The 19,312-nt window shown below is 39.7% G+C and overlaps 1 protein-coding gene across 2 annotated transcripts in view; it reads left to right on the top strand.

Moving 5' to 3' along the window:
- Positions 1–19,312, top strand: part of NELL1 (neural EGFL like 1) — a 746,857-nt gene that overhangs the window by 541,826 nt on the left and 185,719 nt on the right. For both annotated transcript variants that reach the window (XM_031459872.2, XM_031459873.2), the window contains exon 15: positions 4,167–4,262. In XM_031459872.2, the coding sequence (XP_031315732.2) occupies positions 4,167–4,262 (96 nt within the window). The remainder of the gene's footprint in view (positions 1–4,166; positions 4,263–19,312) is intronic.

Below are 19,312 nucleotides of genomic sequence, written 5' to 3'. Positions count from 1 at the left end.
CTTGTAACAGTTGGTCCGTGGTGGCTAGTTTTTTAAATTTATTTTCATATCTTGATAGTTATTTTTAATAATGAAATTCACACCTAGCACCTCACCATTCTCCGCACCCAAGAAACATCGTCCTGAAATATATTGTTTCCAGATTTACCCATAGAATAAATCTCTCTACCGCCCCAGGGACAGAATGAGCAAAGCTGGCAAAGAGGTGAGAGAGGAGCTCCAGGAAACCGAGAGGGAGGAATGTGGTCTCCTTTTGACAGATGGTGTTGAAACTTGTCTGTGTCCTGATTTTTTCAGAATACAGGGTGTCCCTAGGAGCTAAATAGATGCCAGTAACATTGTAAGAGGATCATGCCAAGTGTTCAGAGCTTGAAGGGCTATTACTTTTTCTTAGTGTAAAACTATTTTTGTCAAATTGAGCACCTGGCGATGATACTGAGCATCCACAAACTGGCACCTGCAAGCACACCTGCTCGTTCTGTTCCCCTTCAAGTCCAAGTGTCCTTTCACATGCTGAGATTTTTTTTTAACACAAAAGCTGTCGTTCTGTGGATTGACTCTCCCTCAATTTTGAATTCTATGATTTACCTTCCTGCACAATAGTAAGAGTCCTTTCAAAAGTAGAATTATACCATGTTAGAGTTGATCTGATCCAACATCTCCCCCAGGGTACTAGGTTAATAACCAATCGCTTTGTAATGACAGATTCAAGTTTGTAATCTCACTGAACATCCACAGCCTATAAGCCATACTTTGGAATCTAGAAAGTAGTCAACAAAATGAGCAACGTAGCCATGATGCCTAAGTTTTTCTGACTTTGCAAAGGAGCTGTGTGTCCAAGTTCCATTGCAAACCATGTGATAGTACTGAGGTCACCAAGTCGAGGAAGGAGTGAAAATGAGCCCTCCTTAAAGAATAAACGTACAGGGAACTGTTCACTGCTGCATCTCCAGAATCTAGAAGAGAAACCGGTGCATTATGGTATTGGTATTTGAAGAAGCAGAGTCCTGGTCATAAGTAGCAATCACACCCAGTTCTTAAGCACATCCACTTGCAGTCCCCTGGGTTGGGTGGTTTACGTTGGCCCTTCAACTTAGCAAGCACGGATGAGAGTTTTCATTATTACCATTATTGCTTTGCTCTTGAGAAAACAGGTTCAGAGGAGTGAAATTGTTTGTTTAGGTCGCACAGTTAATAAATACAAAGCAAAAATTTGGACTGTGTGGTTTCTGTCATCCTATCTTCTCATAAGCTATGAAGAGATATGGCAGGTGTTTTGGCTTCCTGTTTTGGTTATGCCATCAGTTAAGTAGTGCTGTGCAAATCAGAGGTCCTCTGAGTACCACAAGAAATGCTTGGGTCATAGTAAATCAAGAAGGGCCTATCCAGATTTGAATAATCTATGCAGTCTTTAGACTAGGATGCAGTAGTGTGTTTTGATGTTTTACAAGATATTCAGAGAAAACTTGCACTGATTTTGCTCTCCCCAGAGTAGCTTGAGTTGTGGATGGCATGTTTCTTTTTTATTTGCTTTTGTATTTTTTGAAATTACTTTGTCATATGATCTAAGGTTCAAGTAGGCAATGAATTTCTTATTTATTCCAGATGAATTCTCTTAAAAATATCGTGTGCCTAGGTTGGGTGGAATGTGACTAAAAATGGATGAAAATGGAGTTTAGGCAACAGGAGCATGAACTTGCTCAGCTCCCTACACCCCTTCAGTGCAACAGGTGCAACATGGACATATTTTTTTTCTTCCAACTTGTAGTCAGTTTCCTTAGCCCTTATGGAACTATTCCAAATAGAGGTGAACCTGCCCATGTGAATACCAGATTGCAGTTGAATTTGCAGTGAATAGCCTCAGAGGGTACACTTGATTTCTGAGCCCTCATTTCACCATTTTTATTTGGAAACACTAATGCCTATCTGATGTTCCCATGATAAGGGCTACCGCTACTCTTATTGGAAACTAAATCAGGCATGAAGAACATGGCATGCCTTAAACCCACCTTGGTGAAGCTGAACACCTTGCAGGGTAGGTTTATCCTGTCTGGGTATTAGATACCTTGTTCCTGATCCATGCTTCGTGGTCATAACAATATCACTACTAATGAATTGAACGAAATACTTAGACACTATGTGCCAACCGCTGTTTTAAGTCCCTTAACAAATACTGACTCATTTCATTCCCATAGCGCCCTACTTGTTATGTCTGTGCATTTTTGGAGCATCACAAGCATCTCATGCTTTCTTCACAAAATCTCCAATTATCGTTTCTGTTTAAGAGTTGAGTAAATCAGGAGCACACATGAATTATAAACTAACACCAAGTCTCCTACCCAGGTCTGCTGATGTGTGTGTGTGTGTACGCGTGTGTGCATGTGTGCGTACACAGATCTGGGTCAAGTTTTGTTTGTGCCACAGAGAAACCCATGCTGAGCTTCCTGCTTCCAAGCCCCCGCCTTCTTTAGGTGCCACTTGAAACATTTCCTCACCGGATTTCCGTCTGTCATTTTTAGCTTGCAGAAACACTTTATTGTTCTGTTATCAAGTTTGATGCAGCCTATACTCTAAGTATCTTACTTGAAATGTTTGTCACCAGAGCCCACGATGTGTGATTTTGAGGACAAGAAATTTTGTATACATTTGCATACCTGTATTTTTATATATTTTAGTTTCTGATCAACATACCAAGACAGATACTGCCTAAACCTTTTTTTTACCCCCCACTGTCTCCGGGTACTGAGATGCTGGAAATAGGGAATGTATTCAAACACCAGAGTATACATTGTCCTCTGGCAGCAGCAGAGGAACTCACAGTTAATTGCTAAGCTACAGAATGTTAAATCATCCAAGGGACATTAAATGATGTGGAAAATGACAATATTGTGAGACATTCTATGTACTTGAACTAGCATTCAACTACCTAAAGACATAATGTGGCTTTTTAAAGTTAGACCCATATTATTTATGAGATGATGGAAAATATAACCAGAACATTTTTCTGGGGTGTCATTTTCTAACTGTAATTAAAAATAAAAACATTTGCTCACCTGGCTCTCATGTGAATAAAATAAATTCTGTGTTGACAAGTTGCAGTCATTTTCATTAATGAGAAATTTTACAGACTTAGAACACAAAACTATTGATAATAAATTATTCTGGATGGAAGTGTTGTAGAATTGTTAGAACACAGGTTTTCCTGTCAGAACAACCTGCAGAATATAGGTTAATTTGTTCAGCAAATATTTTTGAGCATCTCCTTTGTGCTCAGTTTCTGAGGCTTTGGTAGCAAGGAGAGCAAAACTAATCATAGCTCTTGCCCTGTTGGGTCTTGCAGTCCAATGGATCAAAGAGGTGATGGTAATAAAGTATGCATAGTTGAGCATCTGTGTTTGATACTGCAAGGGAGAGGGGCACGGGACTGCGCTCTGCTGGTGTGAAATAAGGAAAACTAACCTGGTTTGGGAAGACTGGCCAGGGTAGTACTGAGATGGGGTTGGGATGACTTTGCAGTGTTTATCAAAAAACTTAAAGTTCACTCCCCTTGATTTTCACATCGAGGCATTTTCCGTCAAGGAATAATTTGAGGTGTGTGAAGCATTTTCGCTGTAAGGACAAGGCATTGTTTTTATTATGGAAATGTTGGAAACGTCTTAAATATTCCAAGTGAGCACTTTGTTAACTTTATTATGTTCTCAAAAATTATATCGACTACTCAAAACCGTTTTAAAAATAATGTAAAAATGTTCTTATTGTAATAAAAGATATTTAGTAAAAAAAAATAAAAGGGTATCTACAAAATTGAATTTTAAATGCCTTTGCCTTTATCCCAACCACATCCTTTCTAGTTACTCAGTTTATTCTTTGATTTCAGATACGTCAGCAGTCTTACTAATAGCAACAGTAATAGCCGCTCCTCCTAGCTGCCGTTTAGCACCAGATCGTCTGCATCCTTCATTTCGATTGATTGCATGTGAACCAGTGAAGAGTTACTATTACATTTATTTCCTTTTGTACACTGCAACTTTAAATATGTCAGCCTACATATGTATTCTCTATGCAACACAGAAGGAATTGTTTTGATACCAATGCTCTTTACTATGAATTTCCTTATCTAAGAGAAGTCACTCTTTTTTTTTTTTTTTTTTTTTTTTTGGTGACAGCATTCTGTGAAGAGGGCTGCAGATACGGTGGAACATGCGTGGCTCCTAACAAATGTGTCTGTCCTTCTGGATTCACAGGAAGCCACTGCGAGAAAGGTAACTCAGCCCAGTGCGTCTGTGTGTGTGTGTACACACGTGCGCTGAGGGTGGGGACAGAGAAAGAGAGACTGTTTCAGAGAGAATGGAAGCTCTTTCTCTGGGAATAGAGCACTGTGGGTTGACTTCATACACTGTCGTTGGTGTATGTCCCAAAGCAGGGACCTTTTGATCACTGCATAATAGGCATCCTGCCTCTGAAAATGGAGCTTCACTTGCCCTCCCTGCAACGTGTCTAATTTAGCAAGTTCGAATCTTGTCTCTGCTACAGTTTGCAGTGTGCGTTTTTAGTGCTAATTAGAGATAAAGCCTGGCGATCGGACCTGCCCCACTTATCAGCTATCGGGTGGCGTCACTCGCAACCACTGGAGTTATAACAATCTGCTGTGTCCACGGAATCTAAAGTAGAACCACATGCTCCTTGCGAAAAAGCACATTAAATAACTCCAGCAGCAGATTTATGGGTGTGCTTGGGGTTTTATTCTAATATTGGTTTATTAGGAACATTATCATTCATGGACCCGATGATATAAGCCAATTAGTATTGGTAAGATTCCATTATATGCAGCTTTCTATTCACAATAAATGTAGTGTTTATACTCGGCACTATTTGGTGAAATCCAGCTCTTAGAAATTGCAGAAATCCTCCTATCTGTGTGTAAATGAAATTTGACATTCAATGCCAGTGTGCAATATATGTATCAATGCAAACAAGGGGTTTACGCCGTGTAAAATTGAATATTTCAGTGTAATTTTCCGTGAGTTTCATTAGGCTACAATCCCCGTGTTGTGTTTTGCTGAGTCTGGAGTATCACACTTGACACTTCTTGTAGTAGAGCACAGAAAGATGGACATAGGATGGCATAGTCATTATCCCTTTTATTAGATGAAGGGGAGTGCATCTTCCTCTAATGCTAAAGATTTAAGCAAAGCTCTTGCTTCTCTTCCTTCGTGTTTAAAGGTTTTTGAATTTTGATTATACTTTTTTTAAATGAGCAAGGTGGTTATACCCCAACTTGTTTGACAGATGACATTGTACTGCCTGTGTATTTATAAGGCAGCCTGATCTTTTAAAAAACATGTTAAAACATAACTCCATAAATTATTCAACACTGAAATCAATAAGCAATGTGTACCACTGTTTCTATATTTTGTCCTATTATCAACAAATCAGATCACATTTATTAAATAATAATTACTTGGTCTGTCTTTAAAAAAAAATACATAAATGAGCCAAGTCAGCCTCTGAGCAGCATGAGAGAACTACCACATGGAGCTTAAGAATTCTTGCCAAAAGCAAAGAAACTTAATGGTGACTTAGCACACATTCTCATATATTTGATTTTAATTAGGTTTTCTAAAATGAAAAACATTTCTGAAGGGTTCTCATTACTTTCTTCAGAACTGCTATGTTTCCCTAAAATCAGCATACAGGAATTGATGGGGACGGCATGGTGATGATAATGTTGATGATGGTGGATACTACCGTTACTAACAGTATATCATTTATCATGTACTAATTATGCATCAGGCTTTTTAAGTGAGTATTTTAGCATTAAGAACAAACAAAGGAGACAGATATTATTACTCCTGTTTTATAGATGGCTCAGTAAAGCTTTGCTAGGTTGAGTAACCTCTGCAATGCTTCAGAGCAAGTATTAGAACTGAGAATAAAACTCAGCTTGTGTTCCACAAACTGAATTATAAAGCGTTGCAGGTGGTTTGAAAGAATAACACACAGACTTCCTGTAAAATCTGGATTTCCGGTGTACAGAATATCTGGGGGAGGAGTCCATGAATCTGCACTTTCATCAAGCACCTCACATTGCTTGTTATAAACCAGTCATTATTATGTTGTCATAGTGATATTTAACCAGAGCATCTCCTATAAAGTTCTTATTCTTTTTACATTATAAAGAATTGGAGGAGAGCTTGATCTTAAGACCAGGGCCTGAGTCAGTGGCAGCCCAGGAAGAATTAATTACGGTTTTTAATGGCTTGCTGATTTGACCATTTGACCTCTGTCCTTTTCTCTGCTCAATAAGTGGTTGATTGAATCCGTGCTTACATGCTGGTCCATAATGTGGAGCAGGAAAAATAGAGATAAAGGAGAAAATCAAGACCGGGGGTAAAAGTAAGACAGACATAGGCAGGTCATGGGTTCCATATAAATATTGAAGTTGAAATTGAGAATTACTTACTCTTGAAAACTTATACAGTTACTATAGGTAAAATAAAACAAGGTCTCTATGCATGTGATTCCATCTGTAGCAAAGCCATTCCATTTTATACAGGCCAATATTCTAAATCCATGAGATTTTTTTTTTGTGGCTAGGATAAAGTACGTATTTTCCGATCAGTTGTATGTAAGGGGTCTAGGTGAATGACAGGACAAACACTGAAAGCCTCTGTCATGTCTTGCCAGAATTATTTTATGGTGCTGACTGTAAGCAATAAACACTGAGTAATTCTACTTGCCATTGAATAGCCATGCTACATGCCTTGAGACTCAAGGTGCAAAGGAAAAATACAAACTCATTGTCAATGTCTGATGGCATGATTACACTCTATCTTTTATTTGGTTTGTTTTAATTTTAGGGCTAATTAAATGGTCCCATGTGAGCTGTATAGAATCCACTTATATTTAGTCTTAAAAAATGTTTCCCTTGCCACCCTCTGCACCCCACCTATGGGTTTTATTCATTGCCTGTGATATTCAGCCTTTCAGAATTTAGGGACATGGAACTAAATCCTTGAAATCATTAGTTAAAAAAGATGCTTATCTAGAGTATAATGAGGTTGAAACTCCCGCTCCTGTTTGGTTCACAGAGGTGAACAACTCTGCCTTTATTTTATGCTGGTGGTATTTTAGTAAATTTAAATTGTTCAGCACCCCACTCAAGATAAGCAAACATTTGACCTCCCTTGGTTTCTGGAGAACACGTTGTGTTGGTTCTTCTCTTACCCTTTGTCCCTTTTCTGAGCCCTTAGCTTCGATTTGGTCTCACATCTAACACGGAGATGTGTAAAGAGAGAGATGAGTGCAGAATCAGTAAGAGTGGCTCTGCTGATCTTAGAATGAGAAAGGGCCACTGTGAAAGCTCTCTCCACAACCCAGGAGGGGTGAAAGGGCGTCACGCATCATGGAACACTTGCAGCCAAACACAGAACAGAGTGGAGCACTACACGGTGCTCCTAAAGGCTTTTCCAGTGTAAACTCAGACAGCTCCACTAAACTCAGAAGTGTGTTACCTGCCACAAAACAGCAGAGTATCATCCTCTAAGAAGAGGATGAGACTAAGTTTTCTACTTGCCATTAAGCAAATTTGCAAGCAACAACAAGTAGAGATTAAATATAAGGTATCAAGCTGGCCTAGTGAAGGATTCCTTAACATTGACACTTTTGACATTTTGGACCAGAGAAGTCTTTGTTGCAGTGGGCTGTCCTGTGCATTGTAAAATGTTCAGTAGCATCACTGGACTCTACCTACTAAATACCGTTAGTGATCTATCTCCAGTCATTTAAAATGTCTCCTAACATTGCCAAATATTCCCTGTTGACAAGTTTTGGTCTTGATGTAGCATTTGAAGATGTCTTTTAAAAAATCAGTCAATCTGTCTATCTATCTATCATCTCTCTCTTAGTGTTATTTGGTAACAGTATAAAATTAAAAGCATTTTTAGGAGACAGAAAAGCATTTTAAAAGCATCTCTTGAGGAGTTTTAAAAGTGCTTCGTGTTTACTGTAATTAGAAAATTCTTTTTTGTCGTTGAAGTTTAGTTGACTTACAATATATTAGTTTCAGATGTGCAACATAGTAATTCAGTGTTTGTATAGAATATATTCCATACAAAGTTACTATAAAATATTGACTGTATCCCCTGTGGTGTACATTGCATTCTAGTAACTTATTTTATATCAGTAGTTTATACCTGTTAACCTCTTTACCTGTGTTGCCCCTCCTCCCACCCTGCTCCCTTCTGGTAACTACCAGTTTGCCCTCTATATCTTGTGAGTCTGTTTCTGTTTTATTATATGTGTTCATTTGTTTTATTTTTTAGATTCCACATATAAGTGAACACATACAATATTTGTTTTTCTGTCTGACTTATTTCTCTAAGCGTAATACCCTCCAGGTATGACAACACGTAATTACAAAATTGTTGGCCATTCAACACCTAGAGCCTGGCTGATACTACTTTGTGCTATGTGGGGCACACCTTCTTTAAGTCTTAGGAGCCAGACTGGTGGAAGCTGGGCCCACTCTGTGTCCATTCTCTGCCATGATGGAGTAAACCTGTAGATGCTCCAACCCCACCCAAGGAACATGTGACCCTCACGTTCTCTTGAAAGAGAAGAGAACCCTCTATTCTGTGTGTTTTTTTAGAAGAAAGTTCCCAATGTATGTAATAAGATGATTTCTCTTATAGTATAAAACTTAGACACACACACCCTTTAAGGGAATTTGCTCTCAAATGCTTTCTCTGTGATAAGACTATTTGATCAGTCACTTTTAGTGGGAGTTCCAACTGGGACATAAATCAAGATGGCTATTTGTGGGGGAGGGAGCATAGCTCAGTGGTGAGCACATGCTTAGCATGCATGAGGTCCTGGGTTCAATCCCCAGTACCTCCTCTAAAAATAAGTAAATAAATAAATAGACATAATTACCTCTCCTCCAAAAAGTAAGTAAAAAAAAGTGAATGTAGTAATATATTAAAAAAAAAAAAAGAAGACTATTTGCAGTGGCTCAGACAAGATAGCCAATTTTACTTCATTTCCCTACTTGTGTATTATATGAATTATAAATTGTATAAATATAGTTGTATAGACATCTGGTACCCATAATCAGTGTCTTGTGAATCAGACAGTGAGAACTGGACAGGACTAGTCAAGCTGTAGGACAGATCACAGTCCAGCATAAAAAAATTGAAAAAAAAATGCTGACATTGTGAAATAGCAGACTTTGTCTTTTTTCCAGAGTTGCTTCAGAGATGGGTTCATTTATTGTATTGTTACTCAATAAACTCATGAAACCATTGGACCTCTCACACCCTTCAAGCCTTTCCAAAGTATAGTAAGTACCTGATCAACAGTATTCAGGGAAATCAGTAATAAATAACAACAATGAAAAAAGTTGAACGGCATTATCTGTTCACAATATAATTTCTAGTAGTTATTTTTCTATTTTGCTTTTTGTATTTTCTAATTGTTTCTGTAGTAAATATAAAGTATATTTATAATAAGAAATGACTTTTTTGTAAAGTTTAAAATAAAGAGAACTTGAAAGTCATGCAGAAGACTTTATTTTTCTCAGTTACTGGAGGTCTTTTAACCTTTCGTAAAGGGAGATGCCTTTTTGTAGGATACTTTATTCTAGCCTTTTTCCTGTACCTCAGGGACTTGCAGACTTGTAGACAGAGAGTAATAGTTTACCCTGAAAACTATTACCCAGTAAAAAGGATGGCTAGGAACAAGAACTTCTATATTCTTCCCAAGTTTAAATCTTACTCCAATTTTGATAGCACTCTACCAGTGTACATTTATTTGCTATTTCTCTGCCCACCCCTATTTTGGAGAAAAAATTTAAAAGTCTTTACAAAGGTGGATAATAGCTTCATTGTCTAAAGAAAGAAGAGAATATTTCCTTTTCAGCGACCACGGGACTGTGGGGAGGGCCTTGTCGGGGAGAATGTGTGCAAAGTCACAGCAGTTAGGAGACAGATGTAACTTTTCTCAGCATGAGCTGTCTCAGGTTGTGTGGCATACGGCACAGGCTCAGTCAGTGGCAGCTACTATCATTAATGTTGCTGCTATTGTTGGGGAGCTAACAGGTGCCCAGGAAGGAGTAAGCAGGGCTTCTGTGCCGTCATACAAAAGGGGAATACCTTGACTTGAGGTTTCTCCCAGTTGCCCATCCAGTGGAACCCATCAAAAAAAGATGGATGTAGATACTCTTAAAATTTCATTCAAGCCAGATGAGTGTAAATTTGTTTGAGGAACTATTCCCTGTGCTGGAGATTTCTAGAAATAAAGAATGGCAGAGGAGAGGCATTGCACCGGAGGATGGGAGGAGCCTAAGCTGACTGGCTAAACTGAGATTTTGCGTCTTTAAAGCAGCTCAGCCTTGTGTTCAGCTGCTGAACTTAGAATATCTTCTTCCCTCCCTCTTCTCAGCTCCACCCACTCAACCTTCTTCTTTCAACTGTGATGGAGAAATTGAGCTGAAGGTCTAACACGCTGCCCCATGCCTTCAGCATGGGGTTGTCCCTGAGCTCTCAGAGCTCCTTGGAGCTCTTACACAACCCTGTCCACGATTCTGCAGGGCTCACCATTTTGCCAGGTTTCAGACATCTGGAAAAATACGTGAAACCATTTTGCATTCTCATCTCCTTGATACAGAGCAAGTTTTCAAGTCATTTCAATACAATTATAGGGTGCTATGCTTTTTTTTTTTTTTACTGCAGCATAATTGATTTACAATGTTGTGTTAATTTCAGGTGTACAGCATAGTGATTTGGTTTTATATGTATATTCCTTTCTGTATTCTTTTTCATTATAGGCCATTACAGGTATTGAATATGGTTCCCTGTGCTCTACAGTAGGTCCTTGTTGTTGAGCTATGCCTTTTGTTCACAAATGGGGATTTGGACCCTAAATTAAAGATGCAGCCTGAGATGGTGAAAAGAGCCCTAGGTGGAAGGATACAGGTGTGTATTCTGCTAGTAGATCTGCCACCACAAACTGTTTAGCCCCTGGGAAGTGAAACCTGCATCAGCCTACTACCCATCGATTGTGAGTCCCAACTTCCGTGTTTATTTGCTGTGAGGCAGCTAGTCCCACCCTGCTGACCGTATATGAGGACAGGTTTAAGTGTTATTCAGCCAGTAGTGGAGTTGGGGTTCTAATCCATGTATGACTGAATCCAAATTTCACAGACTTTCCAATAATCTTTTGCTTCTTGATCGCCTTACCTGTGACCGAGGGCAGTTGAACCTAGCAGATTATACACGAGGCTCAATCAGTCATGTTCTCCTCTCCTACTTGATTATGTGCACTGATTTATGTATTCCTTTCAACATCTTTGTTGTGCCTCAGACAAGAAGAGAATAAACAAAGTAGGAGGGAGAGCACCATCTCTGAAGCTTTTCTAGCTCCATTTAAGTTGGGGTTCCACTATTTACCAGAATCTATGCGACGAGATCGGATAAAAGTAATGTTTCTGAGCTTCAGTTTGCCACTAAAAATGAGATATTCAGATACTTCAGTATTACTCACTGCATAATATTATTGTGAGGTTAAAAGAGATAGTCTATTCAAATCGTTTGATAGAGAGCCTGGCACACACAGTAGGTGTCTAGAAATGACATCTATTGTTAGTCGTATCCTCCTCAATTTACCAGGGGATGATATTAAGACTCAGACACAGTAGGCTACTTCCCCGAGGCCGCTCAGGAGGTAAATGGAAAAGCCGTGCCTGATACCCATCTTCTGCTACTGCAGACTTTCTATTCCTTCTGCCAGTTGTTAAGACCTCTTACTATGCCATTCAAGTATAACGTGTTTTATTTATGCCATCTTTGCTAATTCATATGCTCTCTGTTCCCATAAACATTTTGCATAACTTCTTATCAAGCTAATACATATTAATTTATGCAACGGCATTTTGCTCTGGGGAAAAGAGTGAGTTGATTCAGTACCGGAAAGAGTGGCATGTGAAATTTAGGTATGGTCTTTAAGAAGGATTTTTTAAAAAACTATTATTTATTTTCCATTTCTTGAAGTTGGAATTTAAGGTTTCTTACCAAGGTCTTATGTGTTATGAATCACATACGCTCTGAGACCATGTGGCTATCCCACTTGTCCTTCAACAACTATTTCCTTAGCCCTTTGAGTTCCCAGATTCACTGAAGAAACGCAAACATTCTGATTCTCAGTTTGGCATCCAGAAGCCTGGATTTCATTCCCAGATTCCACTATTTACTCACTACGTGTTGTAGGGCAACACCAGCTTTTCTCTGTAAAATGAAATTAGTCACCCAAGAAAAACTTAAACATATCCACAGGCCACATTTTTTCATGAAGGATTCCTAGGAATTTACATTGAGAGAGTGATCAGAGATGGGCATTTAAATGAAGTTTGAGGATATACTTAACATCTTCAAAAAACTGAAAATAGACTTACAGTATGATCTAGCAATCCCACTCCTGGGCATATATCTGAAGGGAACTCTAATTCAAAAAAATACATGCACCTCAATATTCATAGCAGCACTATATACAATAGCCAAGACGTGGAAACAACCTGAATGCCCATTGACAGAGGACTGGATAAAGAAGTTGTGGTATATTTATACAATGGAATACTACTCAGCCATCAAAAAGAATAAAATAATGCCATTTGCAGCAACATGGATGGACCTGGAGAATGTCATTCTAAGTGAAGTAAGTCAGAAAGAGAAAGAAAAATACTGTATTATATCATTTATATGTGGAATCTAAAAAGATGACACCAATGAACTTATTTACAAAACAAACAGACTCACAGACGTAGAAAACAAACTTATGGTTATGGGGAGGGAAAGGGTGGGAAGGGATAAATTGGGAGTTTGAGATTTACAGATACTAACTACTATATATAAAATAGATAAACAACAAGTTTGTACTGTATAGCACAGGGAACTATAGTCAATATCTTACAGTAATCTATAATGAAAAATAATATGAAAACAAGTATATGAGTGTATATGTATGACTGAAACATTATAGTATACATCAGAAATTGACACAACATTGTGAACTGACTATATGTCAATAAAAATAAAATAAAAAAGGACGGCATGTAAAATAATAACACATTAAGGGTTAGTGAAATAAATGATTCATAAACCATTCTATAGAGCTTCTAAAACCCATGAGGGAAGACTCCTTAATCACATGGGAAATACACTGTATGGTAAGGAACGTGAACTCTGGAAGCGGACTCTCCAGTTTTGAGGCCCAGCTCTATGATCTTGGGCAGCTACTTAAATCTTTTACCCCAGTTTCTTGTTTTAAAAAGTGAGAGAAAAAACCAGAACTTCCCCACTGGAGAATATTTTTTTAAATGTCCTTGTGTCTGGTGAACACTAGGCATTATTAGGTAAAAATGGCTTGTTCAGTATGATTCCGATTTTCATGCTGGTGTGCATACACTGTACACAGAGGGAAGTACCAGGAGGACACTGACCTCACGATGACTTACCAGGTCCTTGTGTGATGTGGGAACTGTTAGGACCAAAAAATGTCTTACTTATGCAACCAATTCAATATTGTGTGAAAACTAAATAAAGCTTTTCACCGTCCCACTCATCAGCCTGCCACAATCTTAGAAGTCTGCAGTGAGAAGGAGAATCAGACAGTCTTCCTTTTTTTTTTTCTTTCAGTATCGTAGTTTAAGATTCCTAAGTGTTGGGAATCTTAACCTGGATGAGATAATTTTATGGGAAAGAAACTAAGGTCTCATGTAACCAGTACAGTGGTTTTCTAGCACTGAGGCCCTCTGGGTGAGAGACATACAGTTAGTTGCTGGTTCTTCCTTTGTCAGGTGCTTTGGTGAGGGATCCCTAGGGAAACTTCCAAATGAAATTCCCTTGACATGGACAGTCCTTTGATCCTTCTGTAGCTCTAAGTTTGTGAAAGGCCACCTCTCTGCTGTATCTCCTTTGCCCTGCAAGATTCACATATGACTAGGGTGATGCTCTGAAGCTCTTTTGTACTATCCCAATGAAGCAGACACTTTCCCTCTCCTTCAGTCCAAGTGCAGTCCTCTATTAATGTGGTCTTTTTCATCTACTACATGATGGAGGCAGCCCCAGACCCAGGCATTAACCTTTAGGCTTTTAAGACATGAGTCAAATACCAGTTGCTATGTCCCTCACCATCCTGGGACATTTCTTTAAGACTGTTACCCTTGGGTAAGTTTACAAAGGTTGTTCTTTGCTCTCACTGCTGGGGGATGGATAGGGTCGGGAGAATGGTGACCTGGAGCTGGCAGCATGCCGAACAGCTTTCTCTAACCAAGTCCTCACTTTTGGCCTCATCACCATCCCTTGATGAATTTCTAGGCCTTTGTTTACAGAGCTGGAAGGTAATGGTTAACGTAGGCACAGCTGATTTTTTAAAGTGTTGTAAAGATAATGTAGCACCCTGCTTTGGAACATAACACATTAGTATGTACCAGAACTCTGACATGGCAAAAATCCAGTCTGAAGACCCTATTCCATTTGAATTCAACAAGTATTTGATGAATGAATAAATGAATGAGTCCACACAAGGACCCTGAATTTCACATATGGTAATTTCACCCTATATTTCTCTTTATTTTACAGATCACAGGTTGTAATGACTTCAATTGAAATCTGATTTAAAAGATCCCTAAGTTTAAGTGTATTGTGTTGAGGCTGGAGGAGAGAGATGCAGGTAACATGAATGCCACTAAGAAGAGCAATGTAGTATAGAAATTTTGTGTATTTGCAGTAGCTTTGTCAGCGTGCCTTCCCGAAGGCAGAGTGAAGGGCACCAGTCTTTTTAGTAGATTGACATTCCCCATCAAATAAATGAAAGCTATTAGGGCTTACCTTGTCTAGGTAGTAATGCAGAAAATCATTCCTGACTATTTAGATGACAAGCAGTTCTCCCTCCCCCCCCGGGCAAGCTCATACTATTGAACTGTGAAAGTCAGGAGTTTGGTTCAGAGGCTTATTTTTAATCCTCTGCCCTGGGAAATACAAACAGCCCTGTAACGCGAAGCACAGTGGCTGAACAGAAAAGAAATCCAGGTTTCTGTGAAAATATGGCCAACTGGAACCTGGAAATTACAAATTTTCCCTAGTAACTAGTATCCAAGAATTCATCGTACCCAAGAATATGTATTGCACTGTAGATCATATGGAAAAAAATCTAATTGAAGTCAATAGCGTGATCGAAAAAGAATGTTAACTCTTGCGATTTGCATCACTCTCCCCTAATGGGATTCACTGATTAGAAAAGGTAGTTGCCTGAAGATGTTCACGAAGGTCCAAAATAGGATGAATCAAACAGCAAGATCTATGCATTCATTTTGGTAGCAGTGGGAAAGATAAGCAGTTTCTGGCTTGGTGGGCTAATGTGGTTTTAAAGCATTCTCCAGTTTAATAGAGACCTTGAAGTTATCTATGGGTGGCAGCAATTTTAGCCAAGAAGATTGAGTCCATGAGGGGAGATTCTGGAAGATTATTTTATTAATCTTGCTAAGAAAACCTTTCAGTGCCTCCTCGGTGCTTACAAGATAAAGTCCATCTTCCACAGCAGCATATCCAACAGCCTCCGTGACTGGACTCCTGCCTACCTCTCCAGCTTTATCTCCCCCTTCTCCTTCACATACATCTTAAATTCCAGCCCATCCTCAACTGCTCCGGTCACTGAAATACACTTTCTTTTTCCAAATCTCTGAGCTTTTGCCTGTAATGTTCTCTCTGCCTGTAACGCACATGCAGACTTCTATATTGATCGCCAATCTATAATATTGATTAAGATACAGACGTACTTTGGCTATATTGCAGGCTCGGTTCCAGACCACTGCAATAAAGTGATTATCACGATAAAGCAAGTCACATAGTTTTTTTTGGTTTCCCAGTGCTTGTAAAAGTATGCTGTATGTCTGTTCAGTGTGTAGTTGTAGTATGTCTTGAAAACCACTGTATGTACCTTAATTTAAAAATATTTTATTTCTCAGAAATGCTAGCCGTCAACTGAGCCTTCAGTGAGCTATAGTAGTAACATCAAAAATCACTGAGCACAGATCATTGTAACAAGTGTGATGATAATGAAACAGCCTGAAATATTGTGAGAATTACCAGAATGTGACACAGAGGCAGGAAGTGAGCAAATTGCCTTGGAAAAATGGTGAGGATGGACTTGCCTGGCACAAGGTTACCACAAACCTTCAATTTGTTTAAAAAAAAAAAAAGATGTCTGCAAAGCACAAGAAAACAAGGTGTGTTTGTAATAGAAAAGGTTGGTTACTGAGGTTATCTTGTTACCTAGAATGTTCCTTATCTTCTCCCTCTCAGAGTATTCCTCCCACAGTCTTCCTCATTCCAGTTGATGATAAAGTCTACCCTTGCACATTGTCTGGGTCAAGACCTTGAAATTGTCTTTGACTTCCTTCTCTGGCACCGCACATCCAAATCCTTGCTCTGCCTTCAAACTGTATTTAGAACCCAGACGTCATATGATCTCCACCTCTACCACTCCTGACGTGACATCAGCATCTTTCATCTAGATTATGGCAAAAGCCTCTTAACTTCTCTCTCTTCCACTGTTGTACAGCTGTTGTCTCTCTTCAACATAGCTGTCAAGGGGGCATTGCTAAAAAAAATAAGTCAGATTCAGTCACTCCTCTGCTCCAGACTCTCCATGGCTCCCCGTTTCCACCAAGTCTAAATTGTTACAATGACTCACAAGACTTGCCTGCTCTGCCCACCCCACCCCCCACCCCGTTAATTCTCTGTCCTCACTACTCCGTGTATCCTTGATACACAATGGTCTCCTTGACGTCCCTGGAGCGTGCAGGTCATGTTTCCCTTACTGTTTGGTTGCTTGGTTGTCCTTCCCCCAGATCTTTGCATAGTCAGCTCCTTGATGTCATTTAAGTTTCTGTTCAGATGTTCTCTCTTCAGAAAGAGCCTCGCCCCTAACTCTGATACCCCATCTCTTCCTCTTTGTGTCATTGTCATCCGAGCCTTCATCACTCTCTGACATGATAATGCTTTTTTGTATGGCCCGACTGCCCAGCCAGAATATGAACTCCACAAGGGCAAAAGTTTTTTTGTCTTAGTGTTTCCAGGGACTAGGGCAAGACCTGGCAACATAGCAGTTGTCCAAAACATTTGCTGAATTAAATAGATACTTTAATAAGAGTTTGTTTTAGTTTTTGCCTTAGTCTCCAAAGCCACAATACTGCCATCGTGCTATTTATTGGAAAGAATGGGAAAATGACTGTGGTCAATCACACACCTTCATCCCTGATGGTTTTAGATCATATGTAAGCGGAATCGTCCTTGCTGTTTCCTTCTCCCTCATTTTCCCGCTCAGTCAGTCACCACAATCTATTCCCCCCACCACGCTCTATTGCCTAGTCTAAACCTCTGTCCTCTGGTTTTTGCCTGGAATGATATTAGAAGGTAAGTCTCCAGGTCCTGAGTCTTGTTCCTCCTGCACACACACACACAAAATATTCTTGCTACATTGCAGCTGAAGTACTCTCTATAAAATGCAAATACAATCACATTATTTCCCTGCTGAAAATCCTTATATGGTTTCCGCTGCCCTTGGTATAAACTCCAACCTCCTTTCTGTAGTATCCACTCTCTCTGCGTCCTTTCCCCATTTCTAGTTATGATCAGTAACTTGAATTTCTGCTGCACTGAACTTTTTTAGATTTTCTCAAAGCACCGATCTTCCTCCTGCAGGCCTCTGCCCAGGGTATGTGCTCTATCTGGAACTCTTTGCTTCTCTTTCTCCCCCTGCCTTCTTTGTCCCACTGTATCTGGCCCCCATCTTCCCATATTTTTTTTAGACTTCCTAGTCAAGGCTGAGTCCCCTCCAGTGTGCTCCGTATCAGCTGGTTTTCCCTTTCATAAAATGGATCACACTTAACTGCCTGTGTACTTGTTTTCTCTCCCCTCCTTCACACCCATCCCTATACCACAGCCAACATATGGGTTTAACTTCTCTTGCTTCCCCCCAACAAAAACCTCACAAAACATTAGCTTGATATAGTAACTATTAACCCGTGGTGTCTCCAAAGCAAAATGGCATGTATCCTAACCATTTTCCTCCCATCTCTCTCTGGTACTGTTCTTCCCACGTCAAGGTGTTAATAGTAAGGAATATCAATTAGATCATGTGGAATTTGCATAACATGTCTCTGGGCGACAGAAGCATTAGCATCAATGAAGAGAACACTGATAGAAACAAGGCGGCTCCATCCGGGAGGAGAAGCAAGTCCTTCCTCCCTCCCGTGGACAGGCCCCGGCCTGTCTTAGCATGGCCTTGACTCTGATGAGCCTGCCCCAGTTGGCGCTTCCATGTTTCTGAAATTGCCATGTAGTCCCTTTTGGATGGGATGCCTTGATGAGACCAGCTAAATAACTGAACTGCACTTTTAAGCACTTTTTGATTCACTCTCAATGAAATGATCTCGAGCACCCAATAGCAAGTTTTAGTTTTTACCAGTGCTTGGTCCCCAGGTATGTGGAAATACCGTGGTCACTTGTGCATTCTCCGTAAACTCCATGCATTAGCATTTTGGGGCTGTTTACACTTTTTTTCTTGCCCTATTTTTCTCAGTGTCTCTTGCAGCAGTAATACTTCCCCAGTCTCTCAGATCATAGTCAGAACGATGAACTATTTCAGCTACATTGCTATTACTTAATGCTTAGGCTAGACCTTAATTTAGGCTGGAACTTGGGCTGCGTGCTTGACATAGATTGGAGTATATTCTTCAACCTCATAACCCAGAAGGCTGGCGTTGATTAGCATCCTCCAAATCCACGTTGCGTGTCTAGCTTCATTACATAATTCTCTTCCATTTCCACTTGCCATTTTTCAAGCATATGAGCAGATCTCAGATTCTTTGCATCTGCTGGTTTTTTTCTTTCTGAAATGTTCTTTCTTCATGCATCTTGATGGCTCATTTCTTTACCTTCAAGTCTCTACTCAGGTGTCACTCTCAGTGAGACTTTTCCTACTGCTTTCTTAAAACTGCAACCCCAGCTCTCGCCTCAGTCCATGGGACCTGCATTCTCCGATTTGTTTATTGCTGTGCTTGTCACCATTTAAGACACTGAATATATCCCTCATCTCTCTTCTTTTCGCTTCCTTCTCCCACCGGAAGTTTGCCCACCAGGATGGCAGAGATTTTTGTCAGTGTTGGCTGCTCCAGCCCCAGCTCTCAGATGAGTGCCTGGCATTTAGTGTGCATGGAAGAAATTGTGAATGGATGATGACTAACCTCATTTATTGA

The sequence above is a fragment of the Camelus dromedarius genome, chromosome 12 (assembly GCF_036321535.1).
Source record: "Camelus dromedarius isolate mCamDro1 chromosome 12, mCamDro1.pat, whole genome shotgun sequence".
Taxonomy (NCBI): Eukaryota; Metazoa; Chordata; class Mammalia; order Artiodactyla; family Camelidae; genus Camelus; species Camelus dromedarius.
The sequence above is the reverse complement of the archived record's forward strand: the minus strand, read 5'-3'. Positions and strand labels throughout refer to the sequence as shown.